General features: G+C 43.9%; 2 protein-coding genes across 13 annotated transcripts in view; both read left to right on the forward strand.

The window, feature by feature from the left end:
- LOC127005236 (serine protease filzig-like) overlaps positions 1 to 9,707 on the forward strand; it is a 26,566-nt gene extending 16,859 nt beyond the window's left edge. The window contains exons 3-9 of one of the 12 annotated variants that reach the window (XR_007758391.1): positions 1 to 2,034; positions 2,552 to 2,843; positions 3,649 to 3,835; positions 4,528 to 4,793; positions 6,037 to 6,191; positions 6,737 to 8,790; positions 8,920 to 9,707. The exon at positions 1 to 2,034 is cut by the window's left edge and continues 122 nt beyond it. Coding sequence is in view for 2 of the 12 variants with exons in the window: in XM_050873993.1 (XP_050729950.1) it covers positions 1 to 2,034; positions 2,552 to 2,843; positions 3,649 to 3,835; positions 4,528 to 4,793; positions 6,037 to 6,191; positions 6,737 to 6,895 (3,093 nt within the window). In the remaining 10 variants the exon portion in view is untranslated. Of the gene's footprint in view, positions 2,035 to 2,551; positions 2,844 to 3,648; positions 3,836 to 4,527; positions 4,794 to 6,036; positions 6,192 to 6,736 lie in introns of all 12 variants that reach the window. The other 11 variants (XR_007758390.1, XR_007758393.1, XR_007758398.1 and 8 more) reach the window with 11 other exon arrangements.
- A 3,124-nt stretch (positions 9,708 to 12,831) lies between these two features.
- Positions 12,832 to 22,500, forward strand: part of LOC127005242 (uncharacterized) — a 53,787-nt gene continuing 44,118 nt past the window's right edge. The window contains exon 1 of the mRNA XM_050874001.1: positions 12,832 to 13,350. Within this exon, the coding sequence (XP_050729958.1) occupies positions 13,328 to 13,350 (23 nt within the window). The 5' untranslated portion in view covers positions 12,832 to 13,327. The remainder of the gene's footprint in view (positions 13,351 to 22,500) is intronic.

The following is a 22,500-nucleotide window of genomic DNA, read 5'->3' on the forward strand; positions in this document are numbered from 1 at the left end:
TTCAACTTCGAGTGTTTCCAACGGGGCGGCAAAGTGGTGGGCGCCTGCATTGATGGGTTCCTCTTCGGGGCCTGTTGTGTGATGCCTCTGGAAGGGGGTGAAGAAGGAGGAGGAGGAGGAGGTGGTGTGCTAAGAGATGATGTGAAAGAAGAAGAAGGAAATGGAGAAGAAGCAGAAGGAGGAGGAGGAACTAGTGATGTTAGAATAAAGGAAGACGAGGAGAAGGAGGAAGAGGAGAAGGTGGAGGAAGAGAACGTGAAGGAAGAAAAGAAGGGAGTACCAGAAAAAGCAGAAGTAGGAGGAGGTGGAGAAGGAAATGGAGTAGAGAAAAACACCACTACCACCACCACTACCTCCACCACCACCACCTCCACCACCTCCACCTCCACCACCACCAAACCCTCAAATAACAGTGGTGATGAAGCCGTGGTAATGAACGGTGATACCAGCCCAACACCAACACCATACCACACAGACATCGAACACACCACTACAGAAAACCCACAACAGCCCGATAACCTCGCTACGACCCTTCCTCCTGACGACCTCCAGACCGAACCAGTGCCAGTCATGACCTTTCCCGATGACCTAGAAGGGATGACCACTCTGCAGATGCCAGGATTTGACGTCACGGATGAGTCCCTTAAGGATATTGAAGAGAATCCTACGTCTTCTACTTCTTCGGGGTCTTCGTCAGTTGGTATAAGTCTCAGTAGCCATAGGACCTCACGGAGACCTCAAGCAACCACGCCTATGTCTACTGGGTCATCCACGTCCTCGTCATCCACGCCGTCTCCTCCAGTCATCCATCTTCTGACCTCTGATTCCGCCACCCCCAAACCGGTTGATATTTTAATGGAAACTAATTTTAATATGTCGATTCTCCGCTCTCCTGATGATGACGAGGATGAGGTTAGGACGAGTACGACTCCTACGACGACTGAGTTTACCAGATCGACGTTCCAACCACGACCTGAGATGTTCCAACCAAGACCAGGGATGGTTACAACGACAGATGCGACTTACGACCAATACCTCGCAGATACGACCACTACGACTACCTCAAAGCCTCCACGACTACCTGAACGGCATACGACAGCCTCCACGACTTCTCCGGGTAGTTTCGTGACCCCTACGCCGCCTACGACCACTGAAACGACCACGGACGATGAAATGCTGATATGGACGTTAGCACCTCAGACTCCGATACTCGAGATACGACCACACACCATACCCACGACTACGACTACAACTGAGGACGGCGAAAACGACAATCAGGACGACTCTCTCCTCATCTGGACGCTCTCCCCGCAGCCTCCAATCTTAGACGCACGACCCCAAACGACAGCACCGGATAAGGACGACCCAATGGCGTTCTGGACGACTAGACGACCAACCACGAGGAATCCAGAATCAGAGGAACCGCAAATGATATGGACGACGATCACTACGACTTCGCCACGACCAGAGGGGACACATGACGACGACGACTTGTACCTTGAGCCTGCGGTCGTACCTGGCGATGTTCTGCAGCATATCACAGGGGACTTACTTGAACGACACCCCAACTCAACGACTCCTGGGTTTAGTACGACCAGGAATACGACCACGCGACCCTGGGCCTCCTCAACCTACCCCATACACACGATCCAATACCCCGAACCACACGACAACACGATTTACGACCCTCAAAATGTACCGACCACCACTACGACCACTACGACCACTACGACCCCCACTACGACCCGCATTACGACCACTAGGAGACCGAAACCTCATAGAAAGCGGAAAACTACCACTACTACCACCACTACGACCACTACCACCACCCCCCGCCCCCCACCCACCACCGAGCCCCCTATCTCCCCCATCGATCAATTTATTGTGGACTTCATCAACTCTTCACCACCCGAGGAAGAATTCACCACCACCACCGCCTCCCCCTCCCCCTCCTCCTCCTCCTCCTCTTCCTCCTCCTCCTCCTTTTCCACGCCTGATCCTCCTCCTCCAATTGATCTCCAGCTACTGACACAGGTAAGTAGTGGTTGTTGTTGTTCTTGTTGTTGTTGTTGTTGTTATTATTGTTATTATTATTATTATTATTATTATTATTATTATTATTATTATTATTGACCTTATATTAATGGATGTTGATGAGAGAGAGAGTCAGTTTGTCAGTCAGTCAGTCAGTTAGTCTGTTAATTAGTCAGGGAGTCAGTCAATCAATCAGTCAGTCGGTCAGTCAGTCAATCAGTCAGTCAGTCAGTCAACCAGCCAATCAGTCAATTAGTCAATCCTTCAATCACTCAGCCAGTCATTCAGTCAGCCAGTCAGTCAGTTAGTCAATCCTTCAATCACTCAGCCAGTCAGTAAGCCAGTCAACCAGCCAATCAGTCAATTAGTCAATCCTTCAATCACTCAGCCAATCATTCAGTCAACCAGTCAGTCATTCAGTCAGCCAGTCAGTCAGTCAGTCAGTCAGGCAGTTAGTCAGTCAGGTATGCACCGCCACACACCTACCAGGTAACACATCGCACCTGGTCCCCCACAGCTGTTCAACCTGACCAACTTTGTCCCGGGCGAGGAGGTGCTCTTCCCCCCCCTCCCCTCCCTCAACCCCCCCACCACCACCACGACCAGACGACCCCCTCCCACCATGACCACCAGGAGACCGTCACGTCCTCGCCCACGACCACCACGACCGACCTCTCCAAGCATACGACTACCACTCTTGACCACCACCCAGCCCACGACTACCACCACTACTACTACGACTACCACTACGACTACTACTACGACTACTACGACCCCGACTACGACACGTCACTGGGATTACAGGAAGAGTGAGTAGACAGACAGAGGTGAAGGTAGTGATGACGTTTGTGATGACTTAATGATGATGACTATGATGATGATGATGACGTTGATGAAATTATAAAACAAGACTGATTTATTTATTTTTTATTATTATTTTGACTTATTTAAATGCAAGACATTATTATTATTATTATTATTATTATTATTATTATTATTATTATTATTATTATTATTATTATTATTATTATTATTATTATTATTATTATTATTGTTGTTGTTGTTGTTATTAGTTATTATTGACGTATGACAACTTGCTTCTTCTTATTTTTGTTTTTTCTTTCTTCTTTTTGTTCTCTTTTTTTTTCTTTTATTACCCATTTGCTGTTCTTGTTCTTGTCTTCATTTTCTTTTCTTTTTTTCTCTATTAATATTATCCTCTTCATTTTTCTTTATTTCTCTTTCTTTATTTTTCACTCTTACCAACATTTTTTTTCTCTTTTTTCTTTCTTTTTCTTTCTTCTCTATTTCTCATCTTCATCAATATTATCCTTCTCCTTTAATTTCTTTTGTAATCTATCTTTTCTTCTCTTTCTCCCTTTCTTTCTCAGCATCAACACACATCTTTTTTTTTTGTCTGTGTAGATTTCCTTTTTTTAATCCATCTTCTGTTATTCCTTTTTTTCCCATCAACACTCCATTATCTTCACCCCACAAGCCACAGTCCTCCCCATCAACACCATTATTTTCACCCCACAAACCACAGTCCTCCCCATCAACACCCTATCACCCTATACATCCCTCAGAATCACCCCTAATCTCCCGCTTCTACAGCGTGTGGGGTGAGGCCGTTGGCGAGGGAGGGGCGCATCGTGAACGGGGAGCTGAGTGAGTACGCGGAGTGGCCGTGGCAAGCCCTGGTCAAAGAGTCGACTTGGTTGGGCATTTTCACCAAGAACAAGTGCGGCGGTGTGCTGCTCAACCGGCGATATGTGCTGACGGCCGCCCACTGCCAGCCCGGGTATGTGTGTGTATGTGGGTGTAGGGGCGGGTGGTTGTGTGGGTGGGAAGGAGAGGAGATGGTGAAGGGATAGGAAGGGAAGGGCGGGGAAGGGAAAGAGAGGAAAGGGAAAGAAGAGAGAGGAAAGGAAAGGAAGGGGTGGAACAGGGAAAGAAGGGAAAGGAAGGAAAAGGAAAGAAGAGAGAGGAAAGGAAAGGAGAGGGAAGGACAGGGAAGGGAAAGAAGAGAGAGGAAAGGAAAGGAGAGGGAAGGGCAGGGAAGGGTAAGAGAGGAAAGGGAAAGAAGAGAGAGGAAAAGAAAGGAGAGGGAAGGGCAGGGAAGGGAAAGAAGAGAGAGGAAAGGAAAGGAAGGGGTGGAACGGAAAGAAGGGGAAGGAAGGAAAAGGAAGGGAAGGGAAGGGGAGGAAAGGGAAAAAAGAAGAAAAAGAAAGGAAGGAATGGAAATGGAAAGAAGGGAAGAAGGAAAAGGAAGGAAAGGAAACGGAAAGAAGTGGAGGAAAAGGAAGGGAAAGGAAAAAGAGAAGGAATGGGAAAGAAAGAGGGAAAGAGAAAGCAAAGAAGGGAAGGGAGGAAAGGAAAAGGATTGAAATAAATAAAAAAAATCAACAAAGAATGAGAATAGAGACGAACAAACGAAAAAAAAAATAATAATACCAATACTAACCACCACTAACCAAACCCAACCTTCCACAGCTTCCTCGCCTCCCTCATCGTCGTGTTGGGGGAGTACGACCTCTCCGACGACTACGAGCCTAAGAGTGTCGTGCAGCGGAACGTGAAGAGGGTGGTCGTTCACAGGGGCTACGTGGCTAAGACCTTCGACAACGACCTGGCCTTGCTCGAGATGGAACGACCCGTCTCCTTTGATGAACATATCGTGCCAATCTGCCTTCCGGAGGGACATGACGACTACGTGGGCAGTATGGGCTTCGTGACGGGATGGGGCAGGCTGTCCTATGGTGAGTGGGGGATGGGGGGGGATGGGGAAGGGATAGTATGTGACGGGATGGGGCAGGCTGTCCTCTGGTGAGTGGGGGATGGGAAAGGGATAGTATAGAGAGGGAGAGATAAGAATGGTAGATGGGTGTTGAGTAAAGGAGGAAAGAAAAATGGGAGATGATGGATATAGAGGGAAAGAAGAAGATGGGGGAAGAAAGGAAGGAAGAAGGGAGTAAAAATAGGATGATAGGAGGAATAGGTAGAGAGAAAATGGAGAGTGCTGGAAAGTAGATAGAGTGAATGCGTGATGGATGAGAGAAAGAGGAAGAAAGAAAAGAAAATAAGTGGATGAATAAGGAATGGGTGAAAGGAAGATACGAAGAGAGGGACAAGAGTGATGGATGAATGGATGAGCGAAATGATGATGATGATGATTGTTGTAGTAGTAGTAGTAGTAGTAGTAGTAGTAGTAGTAGTAGTATAAGTGCCCCAAGTTAGTATAGTCTACCATTTTAATCGTTTTCTGTATCAATTTTACACGAGAACTCAAAATCAAGCAAATAAGAATAGAAAGGGATTGTTGTAGTAGTAGTAGTGACGAGGGCGCAGTAGTAGTAATAGTAGTAGTAGTAGTAGTAGTAGAAGTGCCCCAAGTTAGTATAGTCTACCATATCAATCTCCGTTTTCTGTATCAATTTTACACGAGAACTTAAAATCAAGCAAATAAGAATAGAAAGGGATTGTAGTAGTAGTTGTAGTAGTAGTAGTAGTAGTGCCCTAAGTTAGTATAGTTTACCATTTTAATCGTCGTTTTCTGTATCAATTTTACACGAAAACTCAAAATCAAGCTAAGAATGAATGGGAAAGAGACGTTTTGTGACAGTGAAATGTGGTTTTGATTCCCGTAGACTTTAGGTGAATATCCGTCTGTCTCTCGTCTCTCTTCCTCTTCGTCTCTCTCTTCCTCCCTCATTCTTTCCTTCCCCGTCTGCCTCCCTGTCTTCCTCTCTTTTATCCTGCTCCATCTCTCTTCCTCCTCGTCACCCTCTCTCTCTCTTACCCTCTTCCATCTCTCTCTTCCTCTTCATCTCTCATTCTTCTTATCTCTCTTCCTCTCCCTCCCTGTCTGCTTCTCTTTCACCCTCTTCCATCTCCCTACCTTTTTTCTCTCTCCCTCTTCGTTCCTCACTCTCCTCCCCCTCGTTACCCTCATCCGTCTCTCTCCTCCTCGTCTGCCTCTCTCACCGTCTTCCACCCCTGCAGGAGGCCCCGTGCCCGCCAAGCTGAACGAGGTGGCGCTGCCCATCATTGAGAACAACGAGTGCCAGCGGTGGTTCAATCAGGCCGGCCACGCCAAGAACATCAAACCCGAGTTCTTCTGCGCCGGCTACAAGGATGGGAAGAAGGACTCGTGTGAGGTGAGGAGGAGGAGGAGATGGAGCGAGGAGGAAGCGGGGAGGAATGGGAGAGGGAAGGAAACAAGGAAAGGGAAGGATTCGGAAGGGAAGGAAACCAAGGAACGAAGGGGTGGGAGCAAGAGGAGAGAGAAGGGAAGGAAAAGGAGGGGAAATTGAATAGAAGGGAGGCATCTAAGAAAGGGGTAGGGAAAGAACGGAAAGGAAGGGAAAGAGGAGGGAGGAGGCGAGGGGAGGGAAAGGAAGAAGGAAAATTAGGGAAAAGGGGGAAGGAAAAGGAAAGAAAGAAGGGAAGGAAAGGAAAGAAGGAAAAGAAAGAAAGGAAGATATGGAAAAGAAAGGAAAGGAAAGAGAAGGGAAGAAAAGGGAATTATGAAAAGGGTTGGAAACAGATGAATGAATGAATAAGAGCCTCATCATATCCACCATCACTCCCATCACTATCACCATCACTAACATCACTATTAACCATCATTTCTCATCACCATTCACCACCAATACGCGTGTACTCCCCAATACCACCCCTCCACTAACTCCAACTATTCCAGGGTGACAGCGGCGGGCCCTTGTCGGTAAGAGGACCTGACGGGCGTTGGGTGCTGGCGGGGACGGTCTCGCACGGCATCAAGTGTGCCTACCCCAACCTGCCCGGCGTATATATGCGGATGACGTACTACCGGCCCTGGATAAGGAGTATAATCAATTGACGACGGAGACTGTATAGGTAAATTTAGGAGTGTCTACCGTAGTACTGTCTGTAAGGGAGTAGGAAGTTGTTGTTGGCGTTTTGTATATGTAAATTTTGGAGTGTGTCTGCCCTAGTACTGTCTGTAAGGGAGTGGGAAGTTGATATTGGAGTTTTGTATATGTAAATTCAGGAGTGTGTCTGCCGTTGTGTTGTATGTAGTGTTGTTTCTAAGAGTATAATTAACTATGTGGCTGTATAGGAGCTTGTATATGTAACTTTAGGGTATATGTGTGTTGTAATTTGAGAAAGGGATGTTGCTGTACTTGTTTGTGTAGATATTCGATTTGTTAGTGTGTTTCTGTGTGGGTCGCTTGCTGTAGTGATTCCGTTTGTGTTGTAAGAGTATATATATATAAATGACATTGAAGTTTGTATAGGTATTCATAGGGTGTGTGTCGTGTGTTGTACTTGTGTTGTGTGTGTAGGGGTTCTGTGTTGTACTTGTGTTGTGTAGATGCTTGATTCCTCAGTGTGGTTCATTTAGTATGTTGTTTGTTTGTACTAAAGGTAATGTGTTGTGTGTGTGAGTGTGTGTGTGTGTGTGTTGAGACAAGATTAGTGTGTGTAATTAGACTGTAAGTATTGGTATCATGTATATTGCTGTAGTAGTAGTAGTAGTAGTAGTAGTAGTGAGGGTATTGCAGTAAATGATGATGATGATGATGATGATGAAAGGGCTGTTGTTGTTGTTGTTATTGTTATAGTGCTGTTGTTACCATGTGTTGTATTATGTTGTGAAGTATTACCAATCAGGGTGTATTACTGTTATTATTATTATTATTATTATTATTATTATTATTATTATTATTATTATTATTATTATTATTATTATTATTATTATTATTATTATTATCATTTTTATTTATTTTTTGGACATTTATATATACCCTTTCCTTGCTCAGGTGTGTGTATGTGTGTGTGTGTGTGTGTGTGTGTGTGTGTGTGTGTGTGTGTGAGGAAAAACAAACTGAATATAGACAAAATAAAACTCAATACTACAATGAATAAGAAAAAAAGAAAAAAAAACATTGTATAGAGAAAGTAAAAAAAAATAATGCAGAGAAATTGCAATGAAAGTGAAAGATAATGATGATGACGATGATAGTGAGACCGTGACAATGAAGATGGTGTGTGTGTGTGTGTGTGTGTGTGTGTTAGTGCGTGTGTTGGTGTTGTGGAAAGCTTAAAAAAAAAAGGAAAAAAATGTGAAGGAAAGATAAAAGCGTAGAAACCCATTGAGGAGAAAGTTTGTGAAGAGAAATGACTTAGAGGAATGTTGAGAATAGAAGAAAGGAAAGTAGAAGAGAAGAATGAAGAGGAGGAAGAAGGAAGGAGAAGAAGAGTAAGAGAAGGAAGAAGGGAAGAAAGAAGATTATAGTGTGTTGAGGAGAAAGTGTGTGAAGAGAAACGCCTTAGAGGAATGTTGAGAATAGAAGAGAGAAAGGTAGAAGAGAAGAATGAAGAGAAAGAAGAAGAGTAAAGAAGGAAGAAGCAAAGAAAGAAGATTATAATGTGTTGAGGAGAAAGTGTGTGAAGAGAAACGCCTTAGAGGAATGTTGAGAATAGAAGAGAGAAAGGTAGAAGAGAAGAGTGAAGAGAAGGAAGAAGGAAGGAGAAGAAGAGTAAAGGGAGAAGCGAAGAAAGAAGATTATAATGTGTTGAGGAGAAAGTGTGTGAAGAGAAACGCCTTAGAGGAATGTTGAGAATAGAAGAGAGAAAGGTAGAAGAGAAAGAAGAAGGAAGGAGAAGAAGAGTAAAGAAGGAAGAAGCAAAGAAAGAAGATTATAATGTGTTGAGGAGAAAGTGTGTGAAGAGAAACGCCTTAGAGGAATGTTGAGAATAGAAGAGAGAAAGGTAGAAGAGAAAGAAGAAGGAAGGAGAAGAAGAGTAAAGGGAGAAGCGAAGAAAGAAGATTATAATGTGTTGAGGAGAAAGTGTGTGAAGAGAAACGCCTTAGAGGAATGTTGAAAATAGAAGAGAAAGGTAGAAGAGAAAGAAGAAGGAAGGAGAAGAAGAGTAAAGGGAGAAGCGAAGAAAGAAGATTATAATGTGTTGAGGAGAAAGTGTGTGAAGGGAAACGCCTGAGAAGAATGTGGAATAGAGAGGAAAGTATAAAAAGGAAGAGTGATAAAGAGGAAGAGGATGGAGAAGAGTAAAAGAGGAAGAAGCAAAAGAAAAAAAGAAGATAAAAGAGAGTAAAAGGAAAATTAATTGATAAATGAAGGAAAGAGAAGAATTTAAGTGTTATAATAAATTGAAAAAAATATAGATGTGTGATTTAAAGAAGACCAACACACTACTACTACTACTACTACTACTACTACTACTACTACTACTACTACTACTACTACTACTACTACTACTGCTACTCCTACTACTACTACTACTACTACTACTACTACCACTACAATTACTACTACTACAATTACTACTACTACTACTACTACAGTTACTACTACTACTTTCCTCTTGATGTTCCGAAAGATAATTGGCATTTCTCTTCTTTTTCTTTTCTTTTTATTTCTTTTTTTTCTTTTCTTAAGTTTGAGAAAGAGCAACAAAGTTCGGAAAGGAAGTTTGTCGGTAAAAATTTGAAGAGAGAGAGAGAGAGAGAGAGAGAGAGAGAGAGAGAGAGAGAGAGAGAGAGAGAGAGGAAAAAAGTAGTAATAGTAGTAGTAGTAGTGATGTCCGTGTGTGTGTGTGTGTGTGTGTGTCCATGTTGTATTATACCTTCTCAATCTTCAAATGGAAAAAATAAAATAAAAAATAGAACATGAATCAAATCTATTATTATCTTTATCTTAGTTTGAAAGGTTTGCTTACTCCTCCACCTCCTCCTCCTCCTCCTCCTCCTCCTCTTCCTCCTCTTCTTTTTCTTCTTCCTCCTCCTCCTCCATCATCGTCATAATCAATAACAAAATTTTGATCTCCATTCACCATTTTCATTTTAATAATCTCCTCCTCCTCCTCCTCTCGGGAAGTCAAGGTTCATCTTCAACCTTACGGAGGGCGACGGGTGGAAGAAGAGGAGGAGGAGGTGGAGGTGGAAGAGGAGGAGGAGGAGGAGGAGGAGGGGGCGCAAGCTTCCTATGAGTACCGAAGTTTCAATTATTCAAGCGTGGAGCGTGTGTGTGTGTGTGTGTGTGTGTGTGTTGTTGTTGTTGTTGTTGTTGTTGTTGTTTGTTCATTCCCGTAATTGAGTTTGGTATCAAGTGTAGCAGTGAACGTTTAATCCTGAATGAGAGAGAGAGAGAGAGAGAGAGAGAGAGAGAGAGAGAGAGAGAGACGTACATACATACAGACAGACAGACAGAAACAGAAAGGAAAATAGGAATAAATTGGGAAGAAAGGAATGAATGAATGAAGGAAGGAAGGAAAGGAAGGTAGAGAAAAAAAGAAAGAAGAGGGAAAAGGAAGGGAAAGAATAGGAAACAAAGAGGAGAATGAGATAAAAAAAAGAAAAGGAAGAGGAAAATATAGAACATGGAAATACGAATAAGGGAGAAGAGACGGACAAAGACAGACACAGAAAGAAACAGAAAGAAAAATGGCCATAAATTGAGAAAAAAAGAAGGAAAAAAAGGAAAAGAACGAAGAGGAAAGAAAGCAGGAAATAAACATTCATGGAAGGAAGGAAGAATGAGAGCAAGACAAATAAAGAGAGAAACAGACAAAAAAAGATAAATTGGGAATAAAGGAAATAGAAAAGAAGAAAGGAAGGAAAAGGAAAGAAGGGAACACAAAACCATTTAAGACAGATATAGATAGATAGATAGACAGACGCTTCACGCTTTCCCGTCCTGTCTTCGGCCTCAGGTAAGCTTGTGTTCACCTGGTTACCTGTGCTTAATTACCGGTTACCTGGAGCCCCGGGTAAACATCGGACAGGTGTGGTGGTGATGGTGGTGGTGGTGGGAACAATCTCTTTTTCCTCCTCCTTTTTCTTCTTTTTTTCGGGTTTTTTCTTTTTTCTTTTGGTGAGGAAGAAAAATATACTTCCTCTTCCTCCTCCTCTTTATTTCCTTTTCTTTCTCTCTTCTTCCTCCTCCTCTTTTTTTTTTCTTTTATTGTTTTCCTTCACCTCCTTCCCCTTCTTTCCTCTTTCTTTCCTTCCCTCCTTTTCTCCTTTTTTCTCCTCCTTTTCCTACTCTCACTACTCATTTTCTTTATGTTCTTTTCCCCCCTTCCTTCTCTCCTGTTCCTTATTTTCCTTCTTCCATACACATATATACACACATACTTTTTCCTCTCTTTTCTCTCCTCCTCCTCTTCCCCCTTTTTCCTCTCTCTCCCTTCTCAAACATTTCTCCTTCCTCTCCCTCCCTTCCTTCCTCTTCTTCTCCTCCTCCTCCTTCCTCCTTTACCTCTCTTCCTTCCTATCATCCATCCATCTTCCCCCTCCGACACACACACACACACACACACACACACACACACACACAGACATCTTCCCTTCCTCTTCCCTCCTCCTCCTCCTCCTCCGATGAACAACTGGAAGGGAACAATTTTACCATTTATTTATAGAAGAGTCCAGGGGGTGAGGAGGAGGAAGAGGAGGAGGGGGAGGAGGAGGAGGGGGATTGGAGCGTTGCGAGTCTATATATTAACAAGCAAAGGTGAAGGCGGGGTATAATAATGGTATAATTTGACCCTTAGAGCTACTTACCTACCCTTATGTGTGTGTGTGTGTGTGTGTGTTAGAAGAGAATGAGGTGTGTGTGTGTGTGAGATGCCATAAACACATTCATACAGTCATCATCATCATCATCAATTTCATCTTAATATATATAGCGCGTGTATTAGATTAGAGAGAGAGAGAGAGAGAGAGAGAGAGAGAGTGTTATTGCGTTGTGCTATGCTTCTCTCTCTCTCGCTCTCTCTCTATCCTGAAGACACCATCCCCTTTAATACATTCTACTGCGAACTGGCAACCCTCCTCCTCCTCCTCTTCCTCCTCCTCCTCCTCCGGTCCCGCGCCAGCCAGCCAGACAGCTCGAGAGAGAGGGAGGGAGAGGGAGAGAGAGGGGCATTCAAAAAGGTTCGCTCGTTTGGTTCCTCATCTTCGGCCGCGCAGCTGTGTTCAGTTTTCCCTTTTTTCCAACTCCTCGTCATCCCATGGTCCCCCTGGCGCTCTGGTGGTCTAAACGCAAACGTGGGTCCTTGGTTCGAGCCCCGGTAGTGGTCGGCATGGGTCTGGAGCGGCGTGAAAGGGGCAACTCTGAACGGTAGTCTGTGATATCCCCGAAATTTTTAGGTTGAAGGCAAGCCGGGTGGGGTAGGAGGCAGGGAGGCAGAGGAGGAGGGGGAGGAAACGTTGAGGGAGGGCTTGAAGGGAGGGGAAGGGTAGGGTAGGACAGGAAAGGTAGGGAGACTAGGGTAGGGTAGGGTAAATCAGACAGTCAAGGGAAGGCAAGGGAAGGGAACGAAGGGCAGAGCTTGATAAGGGTAAGGAAGGATAGGAAAAGGTAGTATAAGGGGCGGAAAATCAGGCAAGGTAAGGTAAGGTAAGGACATGAAATTAGACGAGAGAAGAATGAGAAAGGGAAGAAGAGGAAAGAGGGAAGGAATTCACCGTATAACATGACAGATAGACAGAAACAGAGACACACAGACAGACAGACAGGGAGGGAAAAAAAGCGAGATGCGTGTTCCCTTCAGTCTTGGGGAAGCGTCTCTCGCCCTCAGGAAGGTGTTTACTGGAGGAGGAGGAGGAGGGGGAAGAGGGAGAAGAAGAAGAAGGAGGAGGAGGTAGGGAGGCACAGGGACAGGCAGGGTCACCAGCTTCCCCCTGCAGCCTGTATCTCCCTCCCTTCTCTCTCCCTCTCCCTCCTCCTCCTCCCGCTTGGCTCCTCCTCCTCCTCTTCCTCGGGCCGGCTAGGCGAGGGCAGAGCGGGAGCGTCACAGCCACACTCCCACAACCACGGGAACTCACACTTGACGCGGCCGTTACTCCCGGGATGGTCGTTAGGGGTCGTTGGTGTATGCCAGAGTGCCCTAGTGTGTCCCCTGCCCCCCTGCCACGACGCCCTGCCCCCCGTGACCCTGGGATGGGCGCGTGTGTGTAAAGGTCGCGGGTTTTTTGAGGCTCTCTTCGCCGCCTACTTCGAGTCCCCCGCCTTCGCCACCGCCCGAGTTCTTGAGCTGGTCGGGGTTAGTGTGTCCGTGTGTGTACGTGGTGTGTACGTGACCCAGTGTGTGCTTTCTGCTTCTAGTGTGTCTGTGCGGAGGCTGACACGAACACCAGACCACCACCAGGGAACAGTCAGCCACTTGCAACCACTCAACCAGTCAGTCAGTTAGTCTTTGGAGGGTATTGCATTGAGTCTGCCACCTCCAACCACCACCAGCTACAACACCACCTACTTCTTCTTCGTCATCGTCGTCGCTAAGAATGGACCCAATGTATCATCACTGGTGAGTATAAGACCTTTCCTTTTGTCCCTTTTTTGTCCCTTTTCATTGTGTCCCTTTTCTTTGCCATTGTCCTTTTCGCTTTCAGGTTCCTTTTCTTCCTTCTCGAGTTTTATCCTTTCACGCCTCCTCCTTCTCTTTTTCTTTTCTTATTCCTCTTCTTTTTCTTCTGCTTTTCATTCTTTCAGGTCATTTTTCTTCCTTCTCTCGTTTTATCCTCTGACGCCTCTTCCTCCTCCTTTCCTTCTTCCTCTTCCTCCCCCTCCTCCTCCTCCTTGGGACTTTAAATATAGTCATCATCATCAACATTTTTATTATCTGAAGTTGCGATGTTACTATAATGAAAACTATATCACAACCCCTACTACTACTACTACTATTACTACTACTACTACTACTTCTACTGGGTTGGGTGTGACTGTGGTTAGGTTAAATATATCCGCTCTGTCTGTCTGTCTGTTGCATAGCCGGAAATACGTGAAATTGTCAAGGTATTGCGTGTGTTGGTGTTGTGCGGTGTTGAGGCGGTGGTGGTGGTGATGGTGATGACAGTGGTGGTGGTGGGTGCAGTGATGTTGACAGGAGAAATGATGAATATAATGGTGATGATGATGGTGTAGGCGGAGGAGGAGGAAGAGGAAGGAGGAAGGGAGAAACAAGGGAGAGGAGGAGGCTGAGAGAGGGAAGAAAGAATAAGGAAGGAAAAGGAAGGAGGAACAAACAAGGGAGATGAAGATGGAAATAAATGAGGAGGACAGGGAGAAGGAACAAGAATAAGATAGTAGGTTCTGTATAACTCCCATTCCAGACAACCTCCTCCTCCTCCCCCTCCTTCATCATCTCCTCCCTCCTTCTCCATCTCCCTCATCCTTCATCTCCTTTGTGTTCCTCTTGCTTGAACGCCCCACGCCAAGCCACACACACACACACACACACACAGCTACGCCCCCTTCCATTCCTTCCCTTGCCTTTCCTTCCCTTACTTTCCATTGCCTTTCGTCTCTTCCAAACATGTTCCTTCCTTACCCTTCCCTTCATACCCCTTCCTTTCCCTTCCCTTTCTTTGTCCATTCTTCCCTTCGTTTCCCTTGCCATCCTTTCCCTTCCTTTCCCTTGCCATCCCTTCCTTTCCTTTCCCTTGCCATCCCTTCCTTTCCTTTCCTTTCCCTTGCCATCCCTTCCTTTCCTTTCCCTTGCATCCCTTCCCTTGCCATCCCTTCCCTTCCTTTCCCTTGCCATTCCCTTCTCTTCCCTTCCATACAGATCCCTTTCTTACCCTTCCCTTCCCTTTCCTTCCCTTTCTATCCCTTCCATCCCTTTCTGAAGAGCCGCATCGTCGTCCTGAGCGGGGCAGCGGCGGCGCGCGGGCAAGAGTGTAAACAAGCCGAAGAATTTGAATTTAGGCGCCTTCGGGTTAGGTCGATTCTGGCAAAGGAAGCGAAGGGGGGCGACCAGGGGGGATTCTGGGGTTGCAAGGGGGGTTAGGGGGTAGATTTAGTGGGTTTCAGGTCCTTTATCTCCTTTGGGTTGCGTTGTATGGGGTTAAATGTTTGTTATTGTGTGTTGGGTTGAGGGTGATGGTGGTGGCAATGGCTGGGGTTGGCGGGGTCGTAGATAGAGGGGGTGAGAAGGGGGGTTTAAGGGGGTCTTTCTGGCTCCCCGGCGCATGCGCAGAGAAGTTCGCGCATATAGATTACCTTGCAACCCTCCTCCTCCTCCTCCCTCTCCTCCTCCTCCTCGTCCCTCTCCCACTCCTCCTCCCTGAACGTGTATTCTCTCTCCCCCTCCAGTCTCTCTCTCTCTCTCTCTCTCTTTGGGGTTCCTTCAAGGCTCACGAAGGAGAAAGAGAAGGAAATAAAGAAAGAAGGAGAGAGAAAGAAGGGAATTTTCTTTTTTTTTCTTTTTTCCTTCATTGTGCTTCAAATTGCAATGAATCTTCGAACCTCCAAACTCAGGCTTCGCTTTAAAGGGGTTGCAGGCTTCACACACCTCCTCCTCCTCCTCCTCCTCTCTCTCCTTTACTCTGTCCCTTCCCTTCTTCTCCTTTCCCTTCCCCTCCTTCACTATTTCGGGGTTTTAAGTTCGATTTTGCTGAGTCATCCCGTGAATAGTTTTTTTTTTTTCGAAGCTTCGGATATAACATGAACCCTCTCTCTCTCTCTCTCTCTTGGTGTTTCGAGGGTAGTGTGTTTATCGCTTTGTACTCCTCTCGCTGTTGTTGTTGTTGCTGTTGTTGTTAGCAAAACTTAGATTAATTATGCGTGTCTGTCTGTCCGTCTGTCTGTCTCACTTTTTTTTCTATGCATATTAATCTTGTGTTTATGAATATGTGTGTGTGTGTGTGTGTGTGTGTGTGTGTGTGTAGTCTCGTGTTCATTTGCAGTATAACATTTTTTTCTTCCTTTCCTTTTTTTCCTTGCTCTTCATTTTCCTTTTCATGTTTTTTTCTTCCATTTTTCTTTCCCTCGATATTTTCCCTTCATTTCTTTTTCATTTTTTTCCTTTCAATTTTTCCCTCATTTCTTTTTTCCTTTTATTTTCTTTCCCTCGCAATTTTCCCTTCATTTATTTTTCCCTCTTTTCTTTAATTTCTTTATTTCTTGTGTAATGAGTGTGGAGTGTTTTTTTCCCCCCGCGTTTTTATTTTCCCTTTTTTTTCGTGTGTGGATTTGGCAGCGAGCTAAAAAAAAGAGGAAAGGGAAGGGAAGGGAAGGGAGAGGGAGGGAAGGGAAGGAAGGTGAGGGGAGAGGAGGGAGAAGGAAGGAAAGGGAATGGAGAGGAGGGAAAGGAGGGTGAGAGGGGAAGGGAAGTGAGAGAGAAGATGAGGGGAAGAGAGAGAAGGGAAGGGAGGGAAAGGAGGGATAAAGGAAAGGGAAGAGAGAGAAAGGGAAGGGGAAGGGAGAGAGAAGTTAAGGGGAAGAGAGAATGTGAGGGGAAGGGAGGGAGGGAAAAGGGGATGAAGGGGAAAGTGAGAGAAGAGAAGGGGAAAGGAGAGAAGGGAAGGGAGGGAGAGGAGAAAAGGGTGATTAAGGAAAGGGAGAGAAGGCGAGAGAAGAGGGAAGAGGAGAGGGAAAGGGAAGGGAGAGAGAAGTTGAGGGGAAGAGAGAGAGAAGGGCAGGGAAGGGAGGAAGGGGAAGGGTGGAGGGGGAAATCGTTCTCTTTCTCCACTTTTATCTTTAAATCGAAGCAATTAAGGTAATACAAAGGAAGAGGAGGAGGAGGAAGAAGAAGAGGAGGAGGAGGAGGAGGAAGAAAAGGAGGAGGAGGAGGAGGTTAAAATAAGAGCAGGCTATTATTTTTATCATTATTATTCTTGTTTTCTTTTTTTCTTCTTTTTCTTCTTCCTCTTTTTCTCATCTTCCTTTTCATCATCATCTTCTTCTTCTTCTTCTTCTCATTCTTATTATTCTTATTTTTTTATCATTATCATCACTACTACTACTACTACTACTACTACTACTACTACTACTACTACTACTACTACTGCTACTACTACTAACACCACAATAACCAAAACCACCACCACCACTACTACTACTACTACCACTACTACTACTACTACTACTACTACTAATAATAATAATTCCGCATCGGTCGTTTCAGTAACACTAAAAACTGAATATCCGAAAGGCGAAATTAGTTCAGGATGTGAGGTAATGTTCCCTTCATGTTGGGCAGTGAAGGGAAGGGAAGGGAAAGGAAGGGAAGGGAAGGGAAGGGAAAGGAAGGGAGTGTACGGCTGAATCGTGTAGGGAAGAAAGGAAACTGCAAAGGAAAGGGTAAGGAAGGGGGGGAGATGAGTGAGATGGACAGGGAAGGGATGGGAAAGGAAGGGAGATGAATGAGATGGACAGGGAAGGGAAGGGAAAAGGGAAGGAAGGGAAGGAAAGGCAAGAGAAGGGAGATGAGTAAGGAAGGGAGATAAAAGAGATAGACAGGGAAGGGAAGGGAAGGAAAGGCAAGAGAAGGGAGATGAATGAGATGGACAGGGAAGGGAAGGGAAGGGGAAGGAAAATCATGATAGAGAAGAAAAAAGGGTTGCAAATAGGAATAGAGAGGAAAGGAAACAAATGATAAGAAAAGGAAAGGTGGAAAAGGAAGGAAAGGGAAGGAAAGGGATAAGCATATGAGAGGAAGGGAATGGAATGGGACGGCGTATGGCAAAGGAAGCGTTCAAAGGGAAGAGTGAGGAAAAGGAAGGGAATGAATGAGAGTATGAGGAAGGGAGGAATATGCCCGGAAAGAAAGGGAAAGGGAAGGAATGAGACGGATAGGGAAGGGAATGAATGAGAGTATGAGGAAGGGAGGAATATGCCCGGAAAGAAAGGGAAAGGGAAGGAATGAGACGGATAGGGAAGGGAGGGAAAGGGAAGGGAATGAATGAGAGTATGAGGAAGGGAGGAATATGCCCGGAAAGAAAGGGAAAGGGAAGGAATGAGACGGATAGGGAAGGGAATGAATGAGAGTATGAGGAAAGGGAGGAATATGCCCGGAAAGAAAGGGAAAGGGAAGGAATGAGACGGATAGGGAAGGGAGGGTAAGGGAAGGGAATGAATGAGAGTGTGAGGAAAGGGAGGGATATGCCCGGAAAGAAAGGGAAAGGGAAGGAATGAGATGGATAGGGAAGGGAGGGTAAGGGAAGGGAATGAATGAGAGTATGGGGAAAGGGAAAGGAAAGGAAAGGAAAGGAAGGGAAGGAAAATAATGGAGAAATGAAGGAAAAGGAAAGCGAGTTTGCAAGGTGAAAAAAATAACAAAATTATTTCCTATGACCACAAAACTCTTGTGTGTGTGTGTGTGTGTGTGTGTGTGTGTGTTTCAAGGTCACCACCAAGACATCGCCGCGGCAAAAACCAAAAAAAAAAAAAAAGGAAAAAAGTTAGGCCGTAGTACTAAATTTGAGAGAGAGAGAGAGAGAGAGAGAGAGAGAGAGAGAGAGAGAGAGAGAGAGAATGGGTGTTGTTGTTTTTGTTTTGGTGGTGGTGGTGGTGATGATGGTGGTGTTATATCTTTCTTATCTCTCTCTCTCTCTCTCTTCAGCATTGATTAGCAGTAGCAGCAGCAGAAGTAGTAGTAGTAGTAGTAGTAGTAGTAGTAGTAGTAGCAGTAGTAGCAGTAGTAGTAGTTAAAAAGGAAGGAAGGAAGGAAGGAAGGAAGAGGGGAGGAGAAGGGAGAAGAAAAAGAAGAGGGACGGAAGAAAGGAAGAAAAGAAGGAAAAAGGGAAATGAAAAGAAACAAGGAAAAGAGAAAGAGAAAAGGAGAGGAGGTAGGTAGGAAGGAAAGATGGAAGGAAGGAAGAAAAGAAGAAAAAAAAGGAAGAGAAGGGGAAGGAAGAGAAGAAGGGAAAGAAGGAAGGGAAGAATAGTGAAATCGATGGGAAAGAAGAGAGGAGGGAAGGAAGGAAGGAAGGAAGGAGAAACATAAAGAAAGGAAAGGATTAAAAGAAACGAAAGAAATAAAATAGGAAAATACGAAAGGAAGGAAAGAGAAGAGAAAGGAGAAGGAGGAGGAGAAGAGGTAACTTGAGACAAACAACAACAACAACAACAACTCAATTAATCCTCCCCTCCCCCCTCTTACCTATAATTACATCTACCTTACCTTACCTTAATTATCTATATCTATCTATCTGTCTATCTGTCTTCATTTCTCTCCTTTATTCCTTAATCTTTGTCTTCTTTTCATCTTTTCTTTCTCTTTTCTTCTTTTCTTCTCCCTGCTTTTTCTTTCTTTCCTTCCTTCCTTCCTTCCTTAATGTTCTTTCTTCCTTCCTTCCTTCCTTTCATTCCTTCCCTCTCCTCTTTTTACCTTCCTTCCCTCCTCTTCCCTCTCTTCCTTCCTCCCCTTCTTTCCCTCCTTCTGTCTTTCCTTCCTTTTTCCTCCCTGTTCTTCCTTCTTTCCTTCCTTTCCTTCCTTCCCTCTCCTCTTCTTACCTTCCTTTCCTCCTCTTTCCTTTCTTCCTTCCCATCGATTTTAGTTCTCTTCCCTTCTTCTCTTCTTCCTCCTCTTCCTCCTTTGTTCTCTTCTCTTCCTCCTTCTTCCTCCTTCTTTCATTATTATTTCACAGTCAATCTTTACCTGTTCGCTCCCTTTGATCTCCTATTCCTCCTCCTCCTCCTCCTCCTCCTCCTCCTCCTCCTCCTCCTCCTCCTCATCTATTCATTCCTTCGCATTTTCTTTTCTTTCTTTTCTCTATATTTTTTCTGTTTATTTGTCTTTATTTTTCTCTCTTATCTTACGTCTAATTACCGAGAGAGAGAGAGAGAGAGAGAGAGAGAGAGAGAGAGAGAGAGAGAGAGAGAGAGAGAGAGACTATTATGGACTTATTATGTATATATTCCAGAAAAGCTCAGAGAGAGAGAGAGAGAGAGAGAGAGAGAGAGAGAGAGAGAGAGAGAGAGAGAGAGAGGAGGGAGGAGGAGGAGGAGGAGGAGGAGGAGGGAGGGAGAGAAAGGGGAGATAAAGAGGGGAGGAGGAATCCACGGTTGGCTAAATTAGAGAAGGGGAGAGAGAGAGAGAGAGAGAGAGAGAGAGAGAGAGAGAGAGAGAGAGAGAGAGAGAGAGAGGAAAAAAGACATTGATTAAAAAAAAGAACAGAAAAAAATACCGATTGAACCAGGGAATGTATTTTTGAGAGAGAGAGAGAGAGAGAGAGAGAGAGAGAGAGAGAGAGAGAGAGAGAGAGAGAGAGAGAGAGAATTGCGTGAAACTAACTATTGACAAGACATTAATAACTTGAATGCGGAGTTTGGAAGAAGAAGAAGAAGAAGAGGAAGAGGAAGAGGACGAGGAAGAGGAGGAGGAGGACGGAGGTGAAAGAGGAGAAAGAGATTAAAGAGGAGGAGGAGAAATGACAACAGGAACGGGGTAGGAGGAGGAGGAAGAGGAGGAGGAGGAGAAAGAAGAAGAAGAGGAGGAAGAAGAGAAGAAGGAGATAAGAAATAATGAAAGAAGGAAGAGGAATAAAAAGATAAGAGAATAAGAGATAGGAGGAGGAGGAGGAGGAGGAGGAGAAGGAGAGAAATACAGGAATAATAATAATGAAAGGAGAATGAAGAGGAGGAGGAAGGAAAATAAAGAAGAAAAAGAAGAAAACGAGAATAAAAGCATAATAGGAAAGAATCAGAAAAGAAGAAAGAAGAAAAACAAGAAATAAAACGAGGAAATGGGAAAAATAGGAATGATAAATGAGAATGGAAGAAGGAGAATAATGAAGACAGGAATGAAGATGGATGAGAGCTAAATAACGAAAGAGGGAATGAAGGAGGAAGGAAAAGAATGGGAGGAAGAATGATTGAATGGCGAAAATGAAAAATGGAGAGAGAAAGAAAGAGTGGATGAATGGGAGGAAAGAAAAAGGAAGAGGAGATAAGAGACGGAGAGAGGAAGTGAAGGAAACAGACAATAAAGAAGAGAAATGGAGAGAAAAAGAGAAAGATTATCTGAATGGATGAATGGGAGGAAAGAAAAAGGAAGAGGAGATAAGAGACGGAGAGAGGAAGTGAAGGAAACAGACAATAAAGAAGAGAAATGGAGAGAAAAAGAGAAAGATTAGCTGAATGGATGAAGGTGAAGAAGAAAAAGGAAAAGAATGAAAAGGAAAGGATAAGAAACGAAGAAAGGAAGTGAAGGAAACAGACAATAAAGAAGAGAAATGGAGAGAAAAAGAGAAAGATTGGCTGAATGGATGAAGGTGAAGAAGAAAAAGGAAAAGAATGAAAAAAGAAAGGATAAGAAACGAAGAAAGGAAGTGAAAGGAAACAGACAATAAAGGAAAAAACGGAGAGAGAAAAGAGAGAGTGACTGAATAGATGGATGAATTTGAGGAAGAAAAGGGAAAAGAATGAAAAGGAAAGAATAAGAAACGAAGAAGGGAAATGAAACTAAACTTACCTTGCCTTACCTTACCTAACTTACCTTACCTTACCTTTCCTAGCCTTACCTTACCTAATCTTATATTGCCTAACCTTACATTGCCTAACCTTACTTTACCTTACCTCACCTTACCTTACCTTACCTTACCTTACCTTACCAAACCTAACCTAACCTTACCTTCCTTTACCTTACCTTACCTTATCTAACTTAACCTTACCTTACCTAACCTTACCTTACCTAGTATTACCTTACCTTACCTAACCTTACCTTACCTTACCTTATCTTACCTTACCTTACCTTACCAAACCTAACCTTACCTCACCTTACCTTACTTTACCTTACCTTACCTTACCTTACCTTCCTTTACCTTACCTTACCTTACCAAACCTAACCTTACCTTACCTTACTTACCTCACCTTACCTTGCCTTACTTTACCTTACCTTTTCTTAATTAAAAGACAAGTGGAGAGTTGATTACCTGCGCTCCAATTTGAACCTCTAATGACCCTACCTGTGTGTGTGTGTGTGTGTGTGTGTGTGTGTGTGTGTGTGTGTGTGCTTTTTCATTATTTTTTTCTTTTCCTTTCCTTTTTTACTTATTCCTGTTTAATTATTTTCATTCATTTTTCATTCATTATTTTTCCATTTACTTCTGCTCTATGTATGTCTCTTTCTTTCTTTCTTTCTCTTTCTTTCTTTCTCTCTGTCTTTCTTTTTCTTTATTTCTTCCTTTCTTTCTTTCTTTCTTTTTTCTTTCATTCATTCATTCATTCATTCGTGTGTGTGTGTGTGTGTGTGTGTGTGTGTGTGTGTGTGTGTGTGTGTGTGTGTGTGTGGCCATTAACCCATAAAACGGGTTCATAGAAAGCTTGTATGGAGAGAGAGAGAGAGAGAGAGAGAGGTGATGTGAGATGTTTGTTAGAGTTTTAACGGTGATGTTGCAGGCGCTCTCTCTCTCTCTCTAGCTTTTTGTAGGAGTTATTATTATTATTATTATTATTATTAGTTTTGTTTTTCATTCATTACTGTTTTCTTTCTTTTTCTTTTCTTTCTATTCCTGTTTTCGTATTTTTTTCATTCATTAATTTATTTTTATTTTCCTCTTCCTTTCAATTTATTTTCTGCTATATATTTGCCTTTTTCTTTCTTTATTTTCCTTCCTCCTCTCTTTCTCATTTTTTTCTTTTTATTTTCTGGTATTTTTGTCTTTTCTTGACCTTCCTTTCTTTCTTTTTCCTTCCTCCTTTTCTTTCTTCCTCCCTTCCGTTTTCTTCTTTT

This window comes from Eriocheir sinensis, chromosome 29 (genome assembly GCF_024679095.1).
Source record: "Eriocheir sinensis breed Jianghai 21 chromosome 29, ASM2467909v1, whole genome shotgun sequence".
NCBI lineage: Eukaryota > Metazoa > Arthropoda > Malacostraca > Decapoda > Varunidae > Eriocheir > Eriocheir sinensis.